The sequence below is a fragment of the Anas platyrhynchos genome, chromosome 6, assembly GCF_047663525.1.
Source record: "Anas platyrhynchos isolate ZD024472 breed Pekin duck chromosome 6, IASCAAS_PekinDuck_T2T, whole genome shotgun sequence".
Classification (NCBI taxonomy): domain Eukaryota; kingdom Metazoa; phylum Chordata; class Aves; order Anseriformes; family Anatidae; genus Anas; species Anas platyrhynchos.
In genome coordinates, this window is record NC_092592.1 from 38,418,324 (window position 1) to 38,443,000 (window position 24,677).

The following is a 24,677-nucleotide window of genomic DNA, read 5'->3' on the forward strand; positions in this document are numbered from 1 at the left end:
TTTATAAACTTGAACCCCTCTAATTTTTTTTTGAATGCACCTCAACTCCTTTACTAGGCCTTTGTTCATTTGCTGGTACAGGTAAAGACTCCTGTCTGTGCTCCATTTCACAAAATCCTATGCTTCTAAATCTTATGTTTCTATTTTGTATTTTCACATAGAAAACAGAGTTGCTTCTTCTTCTACACCAAGTTGCTGCTTCTTCTATATCAATGTCAACAAACAAAATCAGTGAGCCCAACCTCATGTCAATAAAATTCTTTCTCCAAGATCAATGAGAAAATTAAAAATTAGACATTACTATAGAATCTGAATATTTTCAATCTGTTAAACTATTAAGTTCTCGCCTCCCCCCCCCCCTTTTTTTTTGTTGTTTTTGTTATAGCAGATATTCCATTTTTCTGTTATGGCAGTACTTTCCTCTTTAACGTGGGTTTTGTAAAGCCATATTAAAGAATGAAAAAGAATCTATCCTGTGACCAACTTTCTCTCTCCCGCTTCTACTTGTTGTCTTTCTTTCTATTTTTCTCTTTAAAAGCATCTTTTTCATTTAGACAACTGAAAATAATGATATGGAGAACGCACAGGAGTTTCTCATGGCTGACACTATCACAATTTTACAAACTAAAATGACATTAGATGAGTAATGTGCCTCCTTGACCTCATCTGTTCTTCCTGTACAATATTTAATTAGGCACTGCTATGTCATGTTGATTTCCTTCGTCCTGGTATACCTCATTCCTGATATAATTTCCTAGTAGGAAAGACAGTTTCCCAACATCCTCTTCCAATGCTAGGTGGGCACTCTACATCCCAGCTGGTGCAAAACTTCTGGTGTTGAAGCGCAAACTGTTGAGTGTGCAAAATATTTTAGTCCCCAAGTCACACTGTCAATCATGTATTTACCATTCTTCATTAGCTTGGGATGAGGTATTATCTTAATTTTCCTTATCCCTTGACTGTAGTAAAAAATTCTGAAAAAAAAAATCTTAAAAAATTTTGTTCTCTGGAAGTGAAAACCAAAACAATTTTCAACAGTCTGTATGAATGCATCCATGATATCCTGACTTCCAAGGCTCACCACAGTGACACTGTTTTCATCAACAGCAGTTCCTGTGCCATCTTACTGTACAAGAGAAGCTTTCCTAGAAGAGTCTTAAGTGTACTGCCTTCCTGAGCCTCTGGAGAGCAAGTCCTATGAGGAGCGGCTGAAGGAGCTGGGCTTGTTCAGCCTAGAGAAGAGGAGGCTCAGGGGTGACCTTATTGCTCTGTATAAGTACATTAAAGGAGGCTGTAGAGAGGTGGGGGTTGGCCTGTTCTCCCATGTGCCTGGTGACAGGACGAGGGGGAATGGGCTAAAGTTACGCCAGGGGAGCTTTAGGTTAGATGTTAGGAAGAATTTCTTTACTGAAAGGGTTGTGAGGCACTGGAACGGGCTGCCCAGGGAGGTGGTGGAGTCACCATCCCTGGAAGTCTTCAAAAGACGTTTAGATGTAGAACTTAGGGATATGGTTTAGTGGGTACTGTTAGTGTTAGGTTAGAGGTTGGACTCGATGATCTTGAGGTCTCTTCCAACCTAGAGATTCTGTGATTCTGTGATTCTCTCTTCTATCACCTCCACGAAGCAGATATTTGTCTCTAGTGCTTCTTACTGTGCTGTGAGCTCCCAAGAGGAACCACCTTACTGAATGATTTAATGATTGCATGAAAGATATGTGATTTAATTCTGTGATCCTGTAGTATCAGCAAATCCAAAAACATCTGCATTCAGAATGACTGAATCCTCCTGAATTTCTAACCCTCACAGTATTAACACTGTCTCTTAGATCTTCCAGCCTATGTCACAAATTCTCTACTACCTTCAGTAGGTCCGATCTTGAGGTCTGATCCCACTTCTGTGGATTTTGCTTGGATTTTTTCTGAAGATCATGCAAGGGCAGGTATATCTGTGAAAAGAGGTTACTTACTCTACCCATAGTCTACCTGTAAGGAAAACCCATACCTTTTTTAATAAGAGAGAAAGCCAACAAAAGAGAGATTTTTCTCCTTTAGTTCTACTGCCAAAACTGAAAATGTTTTCCTGCTGAACTGAAAATAGGTGAGGATGGTGGGATAACCTTCTCTTTTTAATTTGCAGATATTGTCAGACTGCTCAAAACCTACACAGTAAGAGTACTCAAGTGAAAGTGATATTGTAGTTTCAACTAATTGTGTAAATGAATATATGCATGAAAAAGTAACTCAATAAAACTGCTACACCTCTAATTGTTTTAACAAAAGGTAAGTAAACACTAGGGAAATCTACACCTATTCACCTTACTGCAGAAAGCCTACACAAAAATCCTGCACTGCAAAAGCCCTAGAGATGTGGTTTCAGTACACTACATGATCTGCCACAGTCCCTTTGCTCTTGAAGTGATTTTCACCCTGTGTGAACTTTGCAAAAAATGTTTATAAAGAAGCAAAGAACATTTGAGATGAGAAAAGCAACCATGTTATGATTAAAAATGTATGGTAATGCCAGTGCTTGTGGTAGTATACAAGAAAAGCAGCTGGCTATTAAGCTAAGTAACATAAGACAAGGCATGCACCTCTCTGCAGACTTCTCATATTGTAAGGACATTTTCCAAGGAGAAAGTTAATATAATTGTGATACTTACTGTTCCCAGTAAAACATATATGCTTTTACAGAACAGGATTCACTTCTGAAGCTGTACCAACAAGTAAATTATTCATAACAGAAGAGATAAAAGACTGAACATTTCACAGAGTAAAATATTTAGACCCCCCAAGCTCTGTGAGTGTGATCACACACATACTAACTGGGCATATTGGGAATTTAAATGAACTTAAATTAAGTGGTACAAACGGTGCATATGAAATACAGAAAGTTGATCAAAAAAAGAGAGCTCCCCTGTACCTACGTTTTGTCTTTCATGTTGAAGTAGTTCAAATGGAATTAAGCAAAGATGCAATTAATCGGTGATCTTACATTGTGCTACTTATCAATATGTGAGCGTAAAACTTCAATAAAATAGGATGCTTAAAGGACTTCTAAATGTATCAATATTCAATTAAATAATGTTAATAAGTCATTAAAAGGGAATTAACAAGGGTTTGCACAAGAAGTATCTCTGTCCAACATTAGGTGGCTCTTTAAACATTTTCTAAAGAAATACAGTAAAAAGCTATTAAAATATTTATGGGATGTTTGCATTAGTTCTATTTAACAGGCATAACAGAAATAATATCAGCAGTTTAAAATGCTTTGCTTCTCAGTGCCACATGATTATCCGCTAGTTACAAGAGATAAATAAATTTCCACTTCTAAAATATTAAGGCTTTGTGTTATAAAGAAAAGATCTTTAAATCCTTCATTAAAAATCATAGCTTCACCAAAATTGGATGTTTACAGCTATTCATTGGGTAACTGATATTAGAGTATGCTGCAGCAGGAACCTGGGCTGGAGCTGGCCACCGGAGCTCTCACCTGCTGCTCAGTGTTTTGGGTAGCCCCAAAGGACCCTAAGCCCAAATCTGTGTTTGCTGTGAAGTCAGGCCCACCAGGCAAACTCTTCACGGAGAGCTTACAAAGTAAGGAAGATTATTTCATTCAAAGAGATTGTGCTGGTGCAGCAGTTCTGGAGTTTGTGGCTCCTCCTCTATTACCGAGTAACAAAAAGCCTCCTAGGACTTGTTAAATTAGCCAATGTAATGAAGTCCAATTCTGTGTTATTTGCACAGGGACTGGAAAAGATTTCATGTTTCCATGTACATAAACAAAACCTGGCTCAGCACACCAGGGACTTGGGAGGTTTATAAAATATAAAAGACATTCACATTAATCTGTTAAACAATTCATTCTCTACACTGCCCTTTCCTACTAAGTGAATTCATTACTTATTAAACATATTTATTTGTTGCTGGCCTTTTTGTTCCCAGTGCTGAACCCCAAGACTGTGGGGCTCACCAGTGGTGGCAGTGGTGTCCTCTCTTAGGAAGTGTCTGGCCCTGGGATATGTGCTGCACTGGCACCAAAGCACTGGCAGGAAACTGAGAAGCGTTTGTCTCTCTTCCTCTTTCTACAAAAATTCGGGTCCACAACAATGTGAGTCTTTACACTAATAAGGACAGGAAGTCTTTGGGACAGCAGCATTGATCTGGGTTAAATTACTATGAAACAAATAAATGCACCTTGTGGAAAGCAAAAAATAAAGCAGTCCATCTGATGCTGCTCAGACAATGGTGAGTGGTTTCCTCCCAAGAAATTGCTAAGCCAACAGAAAATGTGAGTTAGTTGTAAAACAGAATGGGCAAACTTTGTCAGGGTAAACCCATCTTTATATTCAGGACCTGTGACTCTTCCTCTTCTCTCAAGGAACTGTCACTTGCAATTTCGATGGATATTGCTCCAAATTTATTGAAAATGTATTTTCTTCTGAAAATAACAGCTCTTATTCTTTAAAAAAGATCAAAGAGGAACTGCTGGATAAAAATCTTTTAAGGAGAAATGTTTTCTAAAATAGGATGTTATACTAAATCACTACACCTTTGAGTTCATAAAAAGTATAGTGCTTGTTCTACTTGAGCAGTATTCCTGTAAATAGTTTGCAAAGACACTAATTGCCAAAATTTACATTCACTTAATAAAGTGATGAAGATTTTAAAAAATGATGCAACTCCTTTATGAACAAAGACATCACTTCTCTTCAACCTTAACCAAAGTACAGGTGAAAATAGCATCTACTTGCTTTTGTTTTCTTTAATGTCAGCAGGCAGAAAGAACTAGTCACGTCTTTAACAAGAAACAAACAATTAAGCAAACCTTCTACCACCTTCCTTCCCAAAATATTTTAGTTTCAGAAACATTTGTTACGATCATTGACAGCTTCCATGCTTCCCCAACACTATCTCACACTATCTCTTGCCTAATAACATCACCTAATTATATTATCCACATATTATTATTATTAATATTAATTCTATTACTAATATCAATACTAATATTGATACTAGAGGAGTAGTTGTTTATGTACAGGTTGGAGATACATTTTTAACTTCTTGTGTAGCACTCAGAATACCCTAACTGCACATTTTTGTCTCATAGATCCCTGCTGTTTCAAGCTTTGGAATGGGCTGCCCAGGAAAGTGGTGGAGTCCCAATCCCTGGAAGTGCTTAAGAGATGTGTGGATGTGCCGCTAAGGGACATGGTTTAGGGATGGTACTTGATAAGTCAGGGTGACAGTTGGACTTGGTGATCTTGAAGGTTCTCCCCAACCTAGATGATTCTGTCATAAACTGTACTATTATTTGTCCAACTAAAACTGCATAAGCTATTCAGTGAGTCTGTGGAACATGTAGCTTCCACCAATCCACTCTGATCTAACTAGCCAAGTTTAGGGCTAATCAAATACACCTAACAGGTACTAGTCAGTCCATAATGGGAGACTTGCCCATTTTCCAGCCAAATGCAGTAGGTCTGAACACTCTTATTTTCATTTTGAATCCTCTGCCAAGTTATCGTGCAGTCGTCTTTCATCCAGTGATTGTAAGAGTGTCTTTTTTAAAGCCGTATCCAGCCAGGGGACACATCTAACACAGGAAATGGTGTTGCACCGGACTTGACACGTACTGCAAAGAAACAAATGTGTACGTTGAATTTATGAGTCACCCCAATACATTTATTAAGCATTAAGTTGTGCTTTTACAACTGGTCTTCATCAAAGATATTTCATCTGTTAGCCAAAGCGTCATCTTTTCTAATGACTCATAATGAAGACTCATTCCATTTAGCTTGATTTTACTGGCTCATCAGCCTCTTGTTCTCAAGGGGCTAAGCTGTTCTTTTCAGCATGTTCAACCCACATACAAGTGGCCATTAACTATGCTTTCTCATTATGTAAGAATCAGCTAATCAAGACTGACCAAGAAATAACTGATGTTGTGATTAGAGAAAGAGAGACATCTGCTTAGAATTATCCAGACCGCTGTTTCAAAACTGATAAGGCATTTGCTGCCTTGGTATTAAATTATAGCAAGTATAAATGATTTTGGGGAGGCAGGGAAAATGTAGAGTTAGCTTTACCTATCACTTGGAAGAGGAGAGATGGATAGCACAAAGTGGAAATGAGCACCTGTGTCGAGGAGAAAAGACAGAACCTGTCTGCAAACCTCATTAATATACATCAGAGAGGGAAGCGGAGAAAAATTCTGGACTATCTTGGAGGTGCAGTATAAAATTATTTCCATTGTTCTTAGGAATGTAGAAAAGGCCAAATTGTAGAAATATCTCAACTTCTATTTTCTAATTTCATTCAGATTTTTTTTTTTCATTTTATACTATCCAGAATAAAAATACTATTCATATGTATCAAATTCTTCTCTCAGGTAAATCTGCTGCCATTCCACTGAAGACTGTGGAGAGCATATTTCTGATTTCTGATCAGAGTAGTTCTGATTAAGTTTTACTAAGCAACATGCTTAGACATTTTTATAGATGTCATGTACAACTTTTCTGAAGCCAGAAGTTTACTTATTTTGATCCAAGAGCTGGAGATGCCTATTTCCTCTTATTCCTTCTTGTTACAGAAAATCTGTAATCAGATACGATCATTTTATACAAATAAGCACCAGCAAAATGCAGATTCCAGAATATTGGTCTAATAAAATATGTAACGTAATAGAGACTGCATTGAAACTGAACCCTAAGTCAAGCTGTAACTGAACATAACTCTTTTTTTTTCTCTCCTTGGGGAAAAAAGAGCACCAGATAGGAGGAGGACAGTGTGCTTTTACTGGACTAAACCACACTGAGAAAGTGCAAATATGTGGGTCAGATGAAGAAACAGGCAAGCTCTGCTCTCATCCCAAGAGGACTCGGGAAGTGTAAATTGCCAAGAACAGTCCCGTTTAGGGGGAGTGTTACAGTGTACTCAAGTTACCTTATTCATGCAAAAAGCATACATCTACATACAGCCAGGTACTCGATACTTTTTGCAGCTACTTCAAATGAACAAGTAGCAGGTAGTAAGATAAAAGCGCAGAAATAAGTTGGACCAATTTTTGAAGGAATCTGTCTGGATTACTGAGGCCAGACATCAAAGAAGGGGAAAAAAACGTGTCCCGTTGCCAAGCTTATGTTTCCATATATGTATTTCCTCTGCGCTAGGACTCTTCATACAGGCTCTGCTTTTTGAATCATCCCTCTTGGCTGATATTGCAATACGCAGCACTCATACGCTGCTTCTCATCTACAAAACGTGAAGGAATTAATCCTCACGGCTCTGCGGGAAGGAGATGCAACACCTAAGGACGGCCATCCCTGCTTGCCGGCGAGCGAGCTCGTGGGGCCTGCACGCCTGGCAGCAGCCCCAGCACACCCCGGCCGCGTGCTCCCGCCCCAGCGCGCTTCGTGAGTGGGCATTTGTTTCTCCGGCGGCACTTTCAGCCGTCCTCTGCAGCCCTGAGAAACTGCTCTGTCACTTGGACAGGAACTGACATTTTCTGGAAAGCGTCTGGGGTTTAGCGTCCAGGAAAGTATCTGCTTCGCCTCTGAATCCAGCTTCATGCAGAAGATTCTTGTCCTTAAGTACCTCGCAGCTGGCTTTTTCTTTCTTTCTCTCCTTTTTTTGCTCCATTTTTTCTCTTTTTCATTTCTTTTTCTTCTTTTATTATTATTATATTTTTTTTTTCCTGAAGAGGAAAACCTTCTGCAAGTAGGTGCAGAGCAGCAGCTGTTGCAGCAGGCAGCCCCACAGACATGCCTGCGGCCTGAGTCACCGACGCCTCTTTCAAAAAATGTGAAAGAACCCTTACATCAGTGAGCTGAACTGCACCATGCCCAAGAACAGCCACAGGACGCACTCTTCTCCTATTGACACAAGGCAGTGATTTCTTCCTCGCACTGGCCCTCCTCTTTCCCCGTATTTTGTGAGGACCCAAATGTTTTTACAGAGTGCAGAGCCCAGCAGCCTCCTCACCTGCTCCCTGAGCAGAACAGGAAAGATCAAAACACTGAGTGTTGTCCTGCTTTGTCTATGGAAATTCAGATACACCTGGAAACACCTTTTAAAGGGGTTTTGAGAAAAGGGTGAAAAAAAAAAAAAAAAAAAAGAGAGAGAGAGAGAATGAAAAAAAAAAAAAAAGAAGAAGAAATATAGAAGAAAAATAGGAGAAAAAGAGAGCCAGATTACATCAAAATTGATGTGAAAGTTCCTGCACTCCATTCCTGACAGGTTTTTGAAAAGAAACAAAAGTATGAACTCTTCAGGAGAACAGGATGGCTATTTTCTCTTTATTCTCTTAATAACATCCTACACTCAGTTCTTCAGATTTTTCTTTTTCCTTGAAGGTTACAGGGGTACAAAAGTAAGTCCCAGAAGCTCAAAACACTAATAGTTACAGATTTTGCCATGTCTGTGACAGTACTATCAGGGCATTTAGTTAGTTAGTTTTTTAAACTTGTAATGGAGTAGAAAACTTGAGGATATGAACCTGAAATATCACACCCCCCCCAAAAAAAAAAGAAAAAAAAAAAAAAGGCAATGCTGAGAAAACCTTCCATTACTTGCACTTTTTTACTGTTGTGATTTTTTTCCCAGTTTGCACTGATATGGACAAGCATTGCCAGGACATGGGTCATTCTCCTCCTGGGTCATCCATCCTCTTCCTCCTCCTGGGGGTGCAAACTCAGGGAAGGGACAATCACCTAAAGGGACTGCAATGCAAACAGGTGCCACACAACAGCAGCAATCTGACACAGAGATATCTGTCATATTAAAATCTATGTGTTTTAGGGAAACCACAAGGTTCACTTCTTTGCAGATGTGCATCTCGTGTTCCGCTGAGGAGGAAAGCTTTGAGTGGGTATTCACTCAGATGTAGAAGAAGAATTATGTTTTACAAAACTTTGACCCTCTATAAACATTAATCTGTATTGCAGAACCTTTTTTCCGTTTCCCAATATTCACAACAAGAAATCAATAGCAGATGTTTGGACTGTGACTTGGGAGGGCACGCTGAGAGAGCCCCTCAACCACACAGGCATGGAGAGGGAGAAGAGCTATAAAGGCTTCTAGAAACCATCGCTTGAGATTACTGCAAAGAACTGCAGCAAGCACTGGGACAGTTTGGCAGAGATCAGTCAAAATCTGGGAAGCCAAAGTCCACACTGGAAGAGACACACAGACCCGTGCTGGTGGGGGTGGGGCCAGGTTCCCAAACAGGGGTTATGAGCAGAACTGAATTGTTCCTTTTGATTCCTCATTTCCAAAAGCAACATGAAATCACAGAGAACTCATCTGAAGAACTGTACTTCAGTGTGCTCTGTGTTTCCTAACCCTCTAAAAATAAATACATGAAACAGTGAACACTACAAGTGAATTAAATAGCTGGCATCTTTCCCTACAAAATTTTGCAAGGCAACACTCTTAGTTTCTCTCTGCAAAGCCTTCAGGAGAAGCTGAGATCCTAGAAACTGAGCGTGTGCCAGTAAAATGCCACTGCATGCAAAAAGAAAACAAATTCTTGAGATATTAGACATACTGTCACATATCTGCTCCCATTCAAAGACATTGGACCCCTGGGACTGAGCATCAAAGTGAAAATATCTAACAGAAAATTCATTAAAAGCAGGCTCAGCCTCAATTTTGACTTGAAAACCCATTTACAGTCCTCCCTGTCTTTCTGAGGCCAGAAAGCAATATAAACAAATGTTTCTGAAAAGCAGGAGAATCCTCTTGGTTTTGGCCTGGTATCACTACATGTGTTGTGTAAAGGAGACCAAACATCCTGGGTAATGACAGGCCGTGTGATGCTGCAAAGCAGAATTCAATGCTTCCCCTTCATTGCTGTTGAAATGCTGCTCACTCTTGTTAGAAACAAATTAAAAAAAAACACAACAACACACAACAAACAAAAGCCATCTGAAACCTGCCTGAGCAGCAGATAGCGGAAACATGTGAGGAACACCCAGGAGCTTTGTGAGCAAAGCCTGGGTCCAGCTGGATGCACCCCTGCTTTACTTGCCAGCCTGAAAAACGATTCGGCGTTGGCCATTGCTCCTTGGGCAGCCAAGGTTTCTGCAGCACACGGGCTGGCGTACGACCATCAGGGGGAGATTAGAGGCCTTCCAGAAAGCTGTTTTTCTCTCTTGTCTCTCCCCTAATTATTTATTTTGCAGTCACAGATGATTATGTTTTGCCTGTGTTTTTATTATCACGGCGATGGAGCTGACTCCAGCAGGAGGGAGGGAGCACGCATTCCTATTGCCTTCTCCCAGCCAGCTCTCCTCCCCGACCTCTCTGCCGAGTGATGCTGAAATGAAATGCTGAAAACCTCACACGCTGCAGTACATGGGGAGATTAAAACACAGTTCTGAAAATATAATAATCTACCACTGCAGTATATCTGGGGAACAAAATCTAAAGCAGGCACTTCTTTATTAAATTTATTGCACCAGCACGCACGTTTTCCTCTCTATTATTGTTATATATTTAATTGGAAGGTGCAGCTCTAGGGTTGCTCTGAGTGACAGACACTGAGCAAGCAAAACCTTGTGTTAAGTTGGTTCAAAGCTGTCAACTGATGCAGCACTGGAAACTACCATTCTCAGGAAAATATATACACCAAGAAAACAGCACCTACCCATCAGGCTTTTTGTTTTCCCCATGCTTTTTTGTATTACAAGCTTTATAATTCTGGGATAAAACCAGAAATGCTAAACTTCTCTGTGTCTAAGTTTTTCCAAGGCTGCAGGACAAATACAGGCTCTCCTGACCCATGTGCTCGCCCAGGACTTGGGGTTTGCACCATGAACAGGACACAGCCCTCTGTCCTCTACAACAGCCTCAGCACAGGCCCATTGCCCCACTGTTTTCTGGGATGTGCAAAGAGGAGAAGCTTGGTGATGTTAGAGGTTATGACATTCAGCCACAGCAAGGTCTCCAGAGTAGAAGTTCCATCCCCTCCACTTCCAGCATATTGTTTCAGCCTATAAACATCCTCTCTAATTTTCCTTTCTGTTCATATATTTACATCAGGAGAGGAAGAACAGCTCAAGAAAGCAGTAGTTTCTCCCCTCATGGATCTGAGCCTTTTCACTGAAACGGCTCCAAAACCACGCAGCAAAAGCCTCCAAAAGCACACAGCCCCAACCACAAAACCTTGACCACCATTGCTGATACCATCCTGTGCTACCTTTCACTGTTACTGAGCAGATCTCAGTATTTCAATGCCCACGCTACAGACTCTGTCCTTACACCACGATCCTACAGCACACGCGTGTACCCTTAGTGTCACAGACTGACACCAGCTGTTCTGCACCAGCAGTAGCTGAATCTTCACATTTTGCTGTGGTGTAGGCCTTCTGACTGCTGCCAGGATGGAAGGGAAAAATCGTTACTTCCATTAAAGTGAAACTTTCATGTCAATTAAAGAGAATTCCCAACTGTCAGCTTGCACTGAAATGCTGCAGTACAGCTGCTGGCTCCAGCATTTGCAGATAAAACACTCAAGGGTCACTGTTTTTTGGCCAAGTTACAACACGGAATTACAGCAGCAAGTACAGCAAGTAATTTCTGAGAGGTCCTGCCTCTCCGGTTGGCATTTGTTTGTTTAGATTTGTTTTCTCTATCTGTATTTCAAGGCATTGATTGGATATAAGCGTGTCAATTCATTAACAGATTTTGTCAGCTACTTTCTTTGGCCATGGAAATGGGTTGTTTTCCTGCTAAATTAATGCAGCTAGAATGCCACTTGCACCCCAATCAGCACTCCTATTCAGAAAGGTCAGGCAGAATTGAAGAGATAGAAAAGAAAAGAGAACTCCTTATTTCTTTCCTCTTTTTTTTTTTCCTTTTTTTTTTTTTTTTAAGAGAAAAAAGGAAAAAAAAAAAAGATTTCTGGGACAGGACACTGTGCATGAAGAATTTTATTGTCTGCTTTTGCAACCAAGGGAATACTACTGGAACCTCCTTTGACCTGGGGTTAAGCTTTCAAAGTGGACTTTGATGCCAGACCAGTATGTCCCAGTACACCCCTAGTATGGTGTTGATGTGAAGAAGTGATGAACATGCAAGGGGGACAGTGAAAGATGCTCTCAACTTCTGGAGGTCCTGGGATCTTAGGGGATTTAGAGGATTAGATGGAGACTTACAGCATGGCCCGGGGTGGCTTTTGCCTCCTGATAAAATAGAAGATTTTTCACTGGGGCAACTAGGCAGCAGACAGACCTCATATATTTCCCCCTTTTTTATGCTGTTTTGTTAAAGGTTGTGTTTTAAATCTGACCAAAAGGAACATGAGGTTATGTAGAAATAAACAGTAAACAGCTACTCTGAGCCACTCGAGCTTTGCCTTTCCATTTACAGCTCCCCCAGACCTGCTGCCCCTTACAGCTGGGGAACACATTCCCACCAGAAGGAACCCATCCAAGACACACCTGAGATGTGAAGCTGATGCCGACGTCCTTAGGGCAAAGCCGTCCTACCTCCCTGCTGTCCTCCACTTATCTCAGCTTTTTATCTTTAACTGCCCTTCACTCCGCTGTACATGGATTTGAAAAAGCTCTCTAACATCTGTTCAAAGTTACATTTCTTTGACATCCATAATTATGACCTTTGTCAGCAAATCATTTAAGCATGAAATTAACTTTGAAAATAAGTAATTCCGCTGACTTTACCTGGATTACTCATATGTTTAAAGTTAAAAGAGTACTTAAGCGCTTTGCTGTATTCAGACCTACTTCTGACAGTGTAAAATGTTTCCAGTTGAAGAAGAACAGCAAGTAGTCACATACTGTTCCACTCTGCAACTCAGATTTAATCTTATGGGGGTTTTGATTCATTTTCACAGTATTAAGACAACTTTCCTCTAAGATCCACATGCTGCTTAAAGGAATTTCTACGTGCATACATTATCGTCCCTTGCACCACAGAAGTGCATCAGTATTACTGATGTGATGTACACCAGGATAGCCAGCTGCTCCTAAGGGTGGTTTATTTTGCAGCTGAGAGATGATTTGCTGGTTCTGGAAATCTCTCTCTATATGACAAGTGTTTCTAAAACATTTAAGGTACTACAGAGCTCAAGGTCCTCAAGAGTGCAATCATATTTTGCAAATAAATCATAGCAATAAATGTTCGTTGCGACATAAGCTTGCTAGTCAGTTTTCTACAATCGACAAAGTAAATCCAAGGCAAATAATTTTGTTTTTGCAAATACAAATGTGCAGTGCCTGAAAATTAATCACCAAATTATTTAATAAATAAACACTTTAGCTGGAAAACACAGAGAAGATTTTAAACCTTGAGTGGTGAATTTAGGTACCAGCAACCCTTCCAAAACTAACTGTAACATGTTGCCCTATAAATACAAACACATTTTGCTGAATCTAAAAATCAGAAAAACATCAAACTGACATTAAATATTTCCATAGATAACAGATGGTTTAACACATCAGTCTCCACTTGGGGTTGCCTAATACATCTGAATCATATTTTGAATATAACTGAAGGTTTGGAAAATCTCTAAGGTTTTCGATAAATGGATTTTAATGTCAAGGCTACTCAAAGCAGCTGTTTCTACTAAGTATGGAAAATCATATCCAGTTGTTTTCTCTCTCTCTTTTTTTTTTTTTTTTTTTTTTTTTTTTTTTTTGCATGACCCAATGCAGAAATTATGTAATTTAGGGGTCCCGTCCACCTCCACCCCTACCACCCTCCAAGGAACAGCATGCTTTACATGAAACTGCAGTAAAACAACAGCACACGTATCAGAGCTTCATATCTGTTGTCACTTACTACTCAAGAAAATATGTTTGTGTTTGGCACGCTGCTACTTAAAGCATGCTGGCTTAATGGCTACTCCAGTGCAGAGCAGCAAGGATTTCAAGATATTTGAGCTGATTTGAACCAACCTCGGGAAGATGGGCAGGCTGGAGGACACAGGGTCTGTAAGCACATCTGCTGGTCCTTCCTGCAGTCTCAGACACTCACAGGCAGGAGCTACAGCATGGAAATGTTGCAAAAAATGTTGTTCCTTCCCCTCACCTCCTCTGCTGCCACTCGCCTCTTGGTGGTGGCAACGACTCAGCACCCAACGCTGTCAGCAGGTCCGCGCACACACCCGCACTGACTTGCAACTCTGCCCATTATTTGTCTTGAAAATAAAAGTTAGTAATGCTAAATGGAAAAAAGAGGAAAATGATTTTGCAAAACTGTGACCTTTTTTCTGTGGTTTGAGATCTGTGACTGCCTCATATGCTACAAACCCCAAACATTGGCAAGGGTAACTTTAGTGATTTACAATAGTAAAAGTACGTTGAAGCTCCTGTTCAGACAAGGAGCCTAATGTTGTCGTCACCATACAAAACCCTTGTAGAACATAAACCTTTTGGTGGATGCCCCACCACAGAGACAGGTAAACTAGAAAATAACCATAACTAAGTATTTCTTAAGAAGCAGGGCTTGGAATTCTCCAAATCTGGTTAGTCAAACAGATGCTCATGAGAGTTAATTTATAGTCCTGTCATCTCTGTTTTTAAAAAAGGTGGAGATTGTATCTTACAGTTTTCTAAGCCTGATTTTATTACAGGTACAAGAGAGTTTGGTATGTTCAGCAAGGCCTGTATTAGCAGTTTTATGTTCTTTTAATCGCTGACAGGAATGCAAATAGTTTCCTCAATTGCTGCATACTTCACATTCCTGAAGGAAGGCACACCCTTTGACAAAGATTAAGAGAATATAAAGTTAAATTCCTGTTTACTAAATGAATTAAATCCTCTTTTAGTTGCTCAAACAGAGCAACCTATGCATCGGGGATCTACATTCCTTTCAGGGATAGCAAAGGAACAGTAAAGAAACATTGAAAATAATGTGAGGAAAGTTCATGATTTGGTCCTAATGTCGAATAATAAAGTGAACTGGATTCTATCACAGCTGGGTAACGTTAGGGTTTCTCCAAATGACTGGAAATAAAAAGCATTTTATAAAAAGCCAAGAGGGAATGCTGCCCACAGCCACCAGGCTGGTCCCTGTCCAGCTCACATGGCTAGGGCTTGGTTTCTGCTCACAGCATCATCACTGCTGTCCATCCCATGGACCCTCCATGCAGCATCCCCTCATGTCTACCACTGACAGCTTCTGCACATCAGCATGAGTCATCAAGAGGACACAGAAGAAGATGCAATACTTACAGCCCACAAATAGATATTCAAGCTCTGCTTTGATCATGAGCCTCACGAACATCCATCCCATCATCAGCCCCTTGACAACAAACCCACAGAGCTCCCATTTAAAAGTCCAGCAGGGGTTAAGCCCCATTGCTTGGCTCATACTCCCTGACCCACGGCCGCTGGGAACCATGGTCACAGGCAGCAGCAGGAGGGATAAGTCCTCCAAAAACTGTACCAAAGACTGTAGAGTTTTCCACATTATTGTAAATAAAAGTCTTACTGTGGGAAAGGAGGACAAACCCAAACCAAAGAGGAACAGTGATCAACACAACAAAAAAGCAGTGAGAGGCAGCTTTTCTCTTTTCAGCCCCGCATAAATGCAGGTCCTTGCTTTCTTAGCAGAACACAAATGCCTACAATCAAATTGGAACACAACACTCAGATAAGGGGGGCCATGTTCTGTAAGGGACCAGTAGCAAACACGCCTCCAGCTTACTTTCAATCCTGCAGTTTTAACATTAACATCCCGCTCTAAGAATACCAGTACAGAATGAACATGCACCAAGGGTACTCACTCGTTTCTCTCCAGCTGGATGACCAGATGTTTTCCTTCAGCTTGTACCACCACCTGCAGCAGGGCTGGGTGATTCTGCAAGAGGAGAACAGAGTCGGATGAGTCCAAAACCAGAGCCAGCACCTCTCCCAACCAGGGATCCGGGCACACCAATTGCAGGATCTGGCCCTGCCTGGTGCAGTGCAAACACGTGGGGCTTCACACCGGTGTCCTCAGGACAGCATGGTTCTCACCATGACATCTGGAGAACTTGCATCATTCCACACCAGAGCACATCTTGAAGATCAGTATAGCAATGAAGTCCACATCATTCCCACGAGATACCTGATACGGTTCTGAATTTTCTCTCTTTCCTCTCCGTATAATAGCACAATGAGATTAAACGCTAATATAATCTCTTATTAATGTTCAGTCTTGCTGTAGGATCTTTTGAACTGAGATCAAGGTAATGAGGTTTGCACTTTGCATGACCATTTCCAGTCTCTGTTAGCCATGCTGGAAGCTGGTGCCTCTGCCCTCAGAGCAGACCTGCAGTGCTGTGGCCACAGTCAGCAGGGTGGCTCTAACAGAAATAGCTCTTCCCTTAGGGCTGAGCATGTTAAATATTTGCGTGCAGGAAGGACCCCACATGTGATGCAGATCTAAGACCATCATGGAAACTAAACATCTAGTATTGTCATACTGAACTACTTGTTCCCTATAAACAGCTACATATTTCAATACATGTAGTTTCATAAGGAAAAAATAAGATTTAGATAAAAAAAGAATTGGTGTTGGAGCAATTAGAAATATGGCTGACAATATTATCAAGAATCTCTGTGAGAACAATAGACAAAGTATTTGTACACATACAAGCATGCAAGAGAAATTTCTAAACAAGACATCAAGAGCTGAGCGCACAGAAATCCCTGTTGCACTCCAGCATGGAGCAGGGGTCAGGACATCTGGATTGCATTTTCAGCACCGACACAACTCCGTGCAATCTTCATATTGTTGTTCCCCTGACGGTAAAACAAGTTCTTTTTCATCTCAAGTATCTGAAGGTGAATTCACTACTTTGGGGGCTGTGAATGAGCATCAGAAAAGCCTGCACAAAGTGGTGATCCCTTTGCTCCTGTGAGTGGGGTGCTTAACCACAGCGGGAGGGGCAGAGCACCTATACGGGCCCTTAGAGCACCAAATAAGAAAGCACAGTTTACAATGTGCTAGCTACTCTTAATCCAGAAGTCTGCACTCACATATATTCTAAGACCGTTTACACTTAACTTACATTTCATTAAACAAACTTACAGGGTTGCGAGACAGTATTTCCTTGTTTTGAAATTCTGACAGTAGCTCAATAAATCAGTTGTTCCTCTGCACGCTCAATACGCTTTTCTGAAGATTTACGCCAGCCAATTGCCAAACTGAGCCAGTCTAATCTTTAGGGGTATTGTATTTAATTGATTTATTGGGAAATGTGTCTGAATGTGTGATTGCTACAGCGGTGCCGTGATGGAGCCTTGGCTGTGTGACGGTCAGAGCACCCCACCCATAAAATGCAAGAATTTTTAAATGATTTGGAAAATTGTAAATGTTTATTAAAAAGTGAAATTATGAGGAGACTGTCGTAGACTAAACAAAATTGTAATTTTGTTATAATAAAAAATAGCTGACAACTCCCCGGTGCTCTCAGGCATTATTAAGTGCAGATTGTGACTGTGATACCATTGCTTTCTTCTCAGTGTCCTGCCCCACTGCTCGTGCAAATTCATACATGTTTGCCTCTTCCCATGCAAAATAGCAACAATATTGAAATTCTGCATCTACGTGAACTTTGCAGGAACTAGATCCCTCCAGAATGCTAAATAAAAGCTTCAGCCTATCCTTGGCATTCAGCAAACACATGGGAGTCATTTATTGGCATGAATATTTGGAGACAATGTTGATTACCACTTTAATATTAGTGCTTTGGTTCCAAACCCTGTAAGATATACATACTAGAGAGTTTTGAGAGAGTAAAATACAATTAATTACAATATAACACAGTAAATAATTAAGATATTGCAGGAGCAGAAATGGGTTCCTTTCAGATAAAGGCCCTCCATTAGTATGTAAATGATAACCATGTTTATTCATGAATTCTCACTGGTACTTATTTGACAGTCAGTTGATGTTGCTAAGTTGTAAAGTTAAAAAAGCAGCTGCAGAATAAAACAGACTTCTACAAGACAAAAACTATCTCTCAGAGAATTCCTAAAGCTGAAACTACTCATTATTGAATACAATAATGTCTCCAGTTAGGATGCTGGACTGTTTTGCATGAGACCCTGGTTTGGATCCCTGATTTATCATAGAAATATTTTTCAAGCAAGTGGCTCATTTTCTTTTATGCCATCTGGGGAAGAGATGAAACTATACATTTTCCTATTCTGGCTGGTAGTCGTAAGCATAAATACAGTAAAAATTACAGACTGCTCAGGTGCTATGGTATTTGGAAACGCATAGGTACTTAAAATGATACATTTCTAATGTGAAAGAAAAGCAAAGATCATTCATAAAGAGTTTTTTGTTCTTGATGTTGTTGATTTTTTCTTCCTTGCTAAAGTATACGCTTGTGAAATTAATGAAAATCTTTTTTTTTTTCTTCTTTTTTTTTTCTTTTTCTTTTTTTTTTTTTTTCCCAACTGTACTGGTGAGCTCTCCATTAAAGTATTTATGGGGTTCTGCTACGAGACCCTAAAAACTCATTTCAAGTCTCATGAAACTTGTAGTACTCTCTCCTTACAATCAACATTTTTCAAACCGAATTGCAAGATGAAATGACAATTACTGTAAACACTGATATTAGATAGCTGTTTTATATTTTCTGTTTAGAATAATAAAAAAGTACATTATGAGTACACAGATTCTTCTGCTCTGAAACTTCTATAAAGAACAAGACTTTCTTAAGAATCAGAGAAAATAATTGCTAAGGGATGTTGGTTTGGTCATAGTGATAATATTCTGAAATAAGTGAAACAATAAGTGATTAACTTTTAGTTAAAGCCAAGCAAGAACTCTCCGATAAAACACATAATAAATGAATATAGGCTTTCTTGAACAACTGGAACCTGGTGAGACAGTAGCCTGTTTCTGAGTCACAGTTGTTTGTTTTCCCACAACAGAACTAAAATCAATATGCACACGTAAAGGTAGTTTAATTAATACAAGATTTCAAGTACTTTTAAGTGTTCCTAGCCTCCCACTCTTTAATTCACATTGATCTCCAGATCTTTAATTAGAAAGAGAAAAGAAAGGATGGCTTGGGGACTGAGGGCTTCCCCTGTGAGCCTGGAGAGGGTGCGGGCAGCCCAACTGTACCACAGAGTCATCTCTGGGCTGGAACACCTGAAATCCACTGTGGGAAACAGCTAAACCCTCCAGCTGAGCCTAGCTCTCGCACCTCAACTTGTTTTTTGCTTCACTCACCCCTTCTGCCACTTTTCACCAATATGGCATGTGGATAACTTTTCAAACTCCTGTCTTTGCCTACCACACAAAGTGTTTTAAAGACGTGCTCCCTAAACACAGCGGTGAGCAAATAGGCAACTTCCTTCCCATGAAGGCATCAAGACATTACAATGGTAGCTCAAAACTAGCAGTAATATATATATATAAATATTTCCCTTAGTTGCTCATGTTTTATCACATCAACATGAATACCAAGATAGAGCCTCAGCAGCAGATCTTGAAAGTCTCATGCTTTCATGAAGTGCTTTCTAATAATATTGATATAATAGCCACACACACAAACACACACACAGTTTTCTATGCCTGAAATACTAGTAGCTATCCATTTGGAGTAGATTTGTTCACCTTGGTGGGATGCCCAATTCTGGAATTTCAATACAAAGTAGTTGTCACTGAGCATATTTTTCTGCACAGTAATCTAGGAAAAAGTCTTAATCACTGCTGGATCATCTCTTCCTTTGGGCTGTGGATTTGGCACGCACTGTAATCACGTTGCAGTGCTGTTAGCTTTTCCCTTGATACTGACTGTTGAGATTGGGATAGAATATTTTGAGTCATTTCTTATTACATCTGAAGAGAGAGAACCAATGAAGCAGACAGTCCTAGTGCATATGTTTTTTACACCTTCCTCTCCATAAAGGATTTTATTGGATTAAGATATATGAGTTAGACCACCACATAAAAGTTTAAAGAAAAGAAATATTCCAGCAACTACATAATAGAAATAAAAGGAGATATCTAAAGACAAGAAAAAGAGTGTAAATAAGCTCAAAGCAGAAGCATTAATTCATTTGGAAAGCCAAATGCATTTTCAGCTGTCTCGGATATCCAAATCCAGTATTTGAGAATAAGGATCAGCACAAGAAATAGAACCAAAAGGGATTATTTTGTTTCTCTGGTTTCAAATTAAGTTTTCAGTAATATCCTTGCATGGTAGATTGAAATAGGCAGATTTGTTTAATCCAACAAAGTGGTTTCCCCTCCCTCCAGAACTGCTACTAGCTTCACTAAAGCCAACCTTGCAAGAGGGCTGATTTTGCATGTGCCATCAAGTTGACCTATATCTCTGAAGTGCCTGTGACAGACATATCAGGCCACAGACTCCATGAATTGTCCTCACACATCAGTGGAGGGACATTCCTAGCCTGAAATGGGTTGAGATGGGCAAGATTGCAAGGAAAAGCCTTCTACTTTTTAAGCAAACTGACTGCAATTAGTTGTATGCACCAAGCTTCCTAACATCCAACTTGGACCAAAAATAAAAACACAGCAAAGCTCATAAAATGTCACATTTAATAATTACTTGACTGGGCTTTAGTTCAAAGTAAAAGAAATCACATTGTCAGTGACAAGCACAAGAGAAGAGACTTTGGAAGCCACGCCAGTCTTGCCCAAAGCTTGTCAGAGATATGCATTGATGTAGCAGACCTTAGCAGCCTAAGTACACTTTTCCCATAAGATACAAGAGGTGAGGATGATTTGTTCTGACTAGCTACCGTGAAGGCAGCCCAGCTCTGCCATGTATGTAGCCACGAATGGTGGTTTAACACAGTGTTATACAAGGCAGTTGAATGCAGAAACAAATCAACATTTGTTTATGAATACAGAGGGATAGGGAGGAGATGTCTTCAAAGTGCAGAGAAACCAGAAAGTGCTTCTAGAACTTCAGTACGTATTTAGGATTAAACTAAACATGTAGCTTATTCATGCAGAAATTACCCACTCACTGTTGGCTGAAGACAGTCAATGAGGACTTGCATTTTGGCAACCCGATTTGCCCCACTACTGACATGGGTCAAACAAGAGTAGATGATGCGATAGCCAAAGTATTCTACCTGGGGAAAATTTGGGGGTAATTTTTAATCTAGAGAGTTTTAAATTGAGCAAAAAGCATCAAGAATTACTCCAAGGATATGACCACATTTACTTTATCCTCTACATTTCTGAAAAGATAAATTCCAACACACACATACAAACAAACAAAACACACACACACACCGACAAAAACAACAAACAAACAAACAAAAACAATACTGCGAGGATCATAAGTTTATGCTATCTCTTAAACATAGCTCTGGAAGTCATGGACATCTGAGATGCATCAGATAGCTACATGCCATACAATCCTAGGTGTTTCTTCTTGTATCTGATGAGCTAGCATCAGGAATTAGAAATTGCTTAACTGAGAAAAGAGTACATTATCTCCTGTAGGGATAAATTCTATGCCATTTTGTGCTATCTATGAGAAAATAACTTTTTGTCCCTTATTTGTTGCACACTGATGTTTTGTATTGGTGCCTCCACAATCTAAAAGGTGTGCTTACAGGTATTAGATCCTTGAGCTGATATTACCCCTCCACAACCTGTAGTACACATAGGGGGAAAAGCTGGAAAATCTATAAGAAATAAAACCATCCGGGGAATCTTACCATGATAACTGGAATCCAATCCAATAATCTGCAGTGCAAGCTGTCTACAAAGTATATACATTTAAGATAATTTCCAGTGACAAAGAATACAATAAATTGCATGCATTACTTTTAAATCGATAAATATTTCTTTCTTTTCTTTTGGCTTTGGTTTATAAGTGAACACAAGAGGCTATGTTTCTTGCAAACACCTCCAAAATCAAGTGATATTTCATGCAGACATGAAAAGTATAAACATTTAATTCATATTGTCTTGCAAGTTCCTCAGGGCAGTGAACTCAGCTGTGCTTTCCTTACTGTCAAATGACAAGCATGTATCCCTGTGGCTGTATATAATGAGTAGTAACAAAGAGAACAGAGGGTTTTGTGGCAGATCTTTTTTTTAATGGAGTAGCAAAGAATCACAGCCCCTTAACAAATTGTCTGAGCTACTCCAGTAATGCACAAAACCAAAGGACTTCCAAGTTTGTTCCCAGCTCTAAGATGCACTGACTCTTCGAAAATGAAATGATCTACTGTTTGTTTTCTTGCTGGCAATACAAACAGATGCAAGCTCCTTCTATCTGGAAGACAGTTTCTAATCTGAAACTCTTTTTTTTTTTTTTCCTTTTTTCCTTTTTATTTTTTTCTTTCTTGTAGAGCAAATCAACCTGTTTCTTGGTGGTAGTCACTCTTTTCCATCTTCTTCTTGCTCCTGCTTCCTACACCGCCAGCCAACTGCGTGTGGATAGCTGCACACCACAAGGCAGAGCAGAAACCAGCAGAAACCATCACACATGAGGTCCCAAGGCAGGGACAGGTCAAAGACAGCAGCTCTTCTGCCTCTTCTCTACAAGAATACAGAACTCCGAGGAGTGTCACGAACACAGAGCTCATGTGATGGGCATAAAACAGGAGCTGTAGGACAATCTTGGGAATGACCCAAATTCAGCAGGTTTCCTTTCACAGACTAAAAAGATGTTCAATTAAAGTTAAAAAATAAAAATAAAAATTAAATAAAGAGAGAGCTGCAATGCTTCTATACCACTCACAATCCCAGCCTCTGGCCATCAGGTTATTTGGCAACATCTGACAAAGCTCTTACAAATCTCAATAAAAGGCTTTTTAAATTAACAGATTCCTGCTCACTGTTGGTGTCCCAGCATCCCTGTGCAGAGTTAAAAATTCAAGCAAATAACGCTCAAGAAAGAGGAAACTGAGAAGTTAATTGTGCCAGACCAAAATCAATAAAACTACACAGCTCTAGCACACAGTTTCCTGGTTTCCATGCAGAAATACAAAGCCAATGACTGCTCTGGGAAAAGGAAAGCTTGCTTACAATTTAGCTACAGCCTTTTCGTAAGTATTCCTGATTTACTTTTTTTTTTTTTTTTTTAAATTAAAGAATAACCTTAGTAAAACATGTTCAGAATGTCATAACGTTATGGATCAAACATTCCAGGAGGAAATCCAAAATAACCAGTTTGATGTTTTAAAGAAATCTGCATCTTCTGAGGCTGACTTGTTACGCTATGAATTTATTTGGTGTCAGTAGAAAGTCAGGCATGAAACTGAGTTCAACATTTGCACCATATTTGCATTATCAAGCACGGAAGTTGTGCTAAAACATATTTAAGTGCATATGGCCAGCAACACAAGGATTAACAGTAACTACACAGTTTAAATGTTTAAAAAAAAAAAGTCAAATGTGTTCTTTCTATGCAATTACAACTAAAAAGAGCAAATGGGCCAGCTTTATAGTTATGCAATTATCTGCTGAACTATACTTGTTAAGAGTAGGTCAAAATTGATGCTCACTTTTTGGGACAAAATTTGAAAAAACTCTTTCAGAGGTTCCTAAAAACAAGTTCAGTGAACAAAAATTAGTGGATTATGACAATGGAGCTGGTGTTGCCAATACTCTGAAAAAGCTGATCAGGAGCGAGCTATGCTATCCTTGGCCTCAGGATGTGGTTTGGGAGAAGGTGGCGTGTTGTAACACAAACCAGCCAATGTGAAGTATTGAAGCCCTTCCTGTATCTTTGCAGCAGGATGGATGCAAACCAACACAAACCAACATTCAGCATGTATTTATTACACTTCCCTGCATGCCTGATGACCTGCAAGGAGTCTGCTCGGCATCTGGAAGCAGGCGATTCGTTAGATTCACGATTCACAAAGGAAGGAAGAAAGGAAAAGGAAACAACATATGTTTTTGACCGAATAGAGATGACTGCACCAAACTGCGAACTCAATTTTGTATTAAGAACAGCTATTAAAGAAAAAAAAATAAATAACACAATATGCTTTCAGCCAGTTCTCATTTATTGCGCTGTATCCTAAACAGACCAGCCGCCCCTTTGAAGGACAATCTCCATAAATCTACCTGATGCCACCAAATTTTGTAATCCAGGTGAGGACCTGCCTTCATGAAGCAAAGGACTTTCTACCCAGAGCATCAGTATAGTTGGTCAATCTCCAACTTGGAAACAGGTCTTGAGAAGTGATTTTTAATGTGAGTCTGGTGGAGAGGTGTGGAGTTTGCTATTGCCACACGCTCACTGAGATGGCTGGAGAGCCCCTGCCCCGTCTGCTCTCCATCACCCTGGCAGGAGGCTGATTGCATCTGTGCACATTTTAGCTTTCTGAAAGAACTGTAAATACAAAAGTCTTTTTAATGGTAAAAAAAGGAGAAGGATAAAAGGCTGGTTAAAAATAAGTCTTCCCCTCCACTGTTTTTCCTTACTGTGTTACCCTAGAAGAATAAAATGGAAATACCCACTGCCGTATTAGCCTCTGGGGGAGTATCCATGTTGCCTTCGAGTTGGAAAAGACTAGACAGCCTCAAAGGTATGAAAAGCACATGGCATCTGATCCTCCTGGTGCCTGCTGTGCTGTCAGGGCTGCTCGTGGCAGCCTATTACCACCACCCTGCTCGATGATGGGTTGCTCTGTTAAAAGTAGGTTTAGCACCTGAAAAGATCAGCCCCAACATCAGAAGTCTCTTGCTAACTCAAAGAGGGACTAAAA

The 24,677-nt window shown here is 40.0% G+C and overlaps 1 protein-coding gene across 1 annotated transcript in view; it reads right to left on the reverse strand.

Annotated features, from left to right (window-relative positions):
- Nucleotides 1-24,677, reverse strand: part of ADAM12 (ADAM metallopeptidase domain 12) — a 183,702-nt gene that overhangs the window by 122,085 nt on the left and 36,940 nt on the right. The window contains exon 3 of the mRNA XM_072039907.1: nucleotides 15,749-15,822. Coding sequence (XP_071896008.1) covers nucleotides 15,749-15,822 — 74 coding nt within the window. The remainder of the gene's footprint in view (nucleotides 1-15,748; nucleotides 15,823-24,677) is intronic.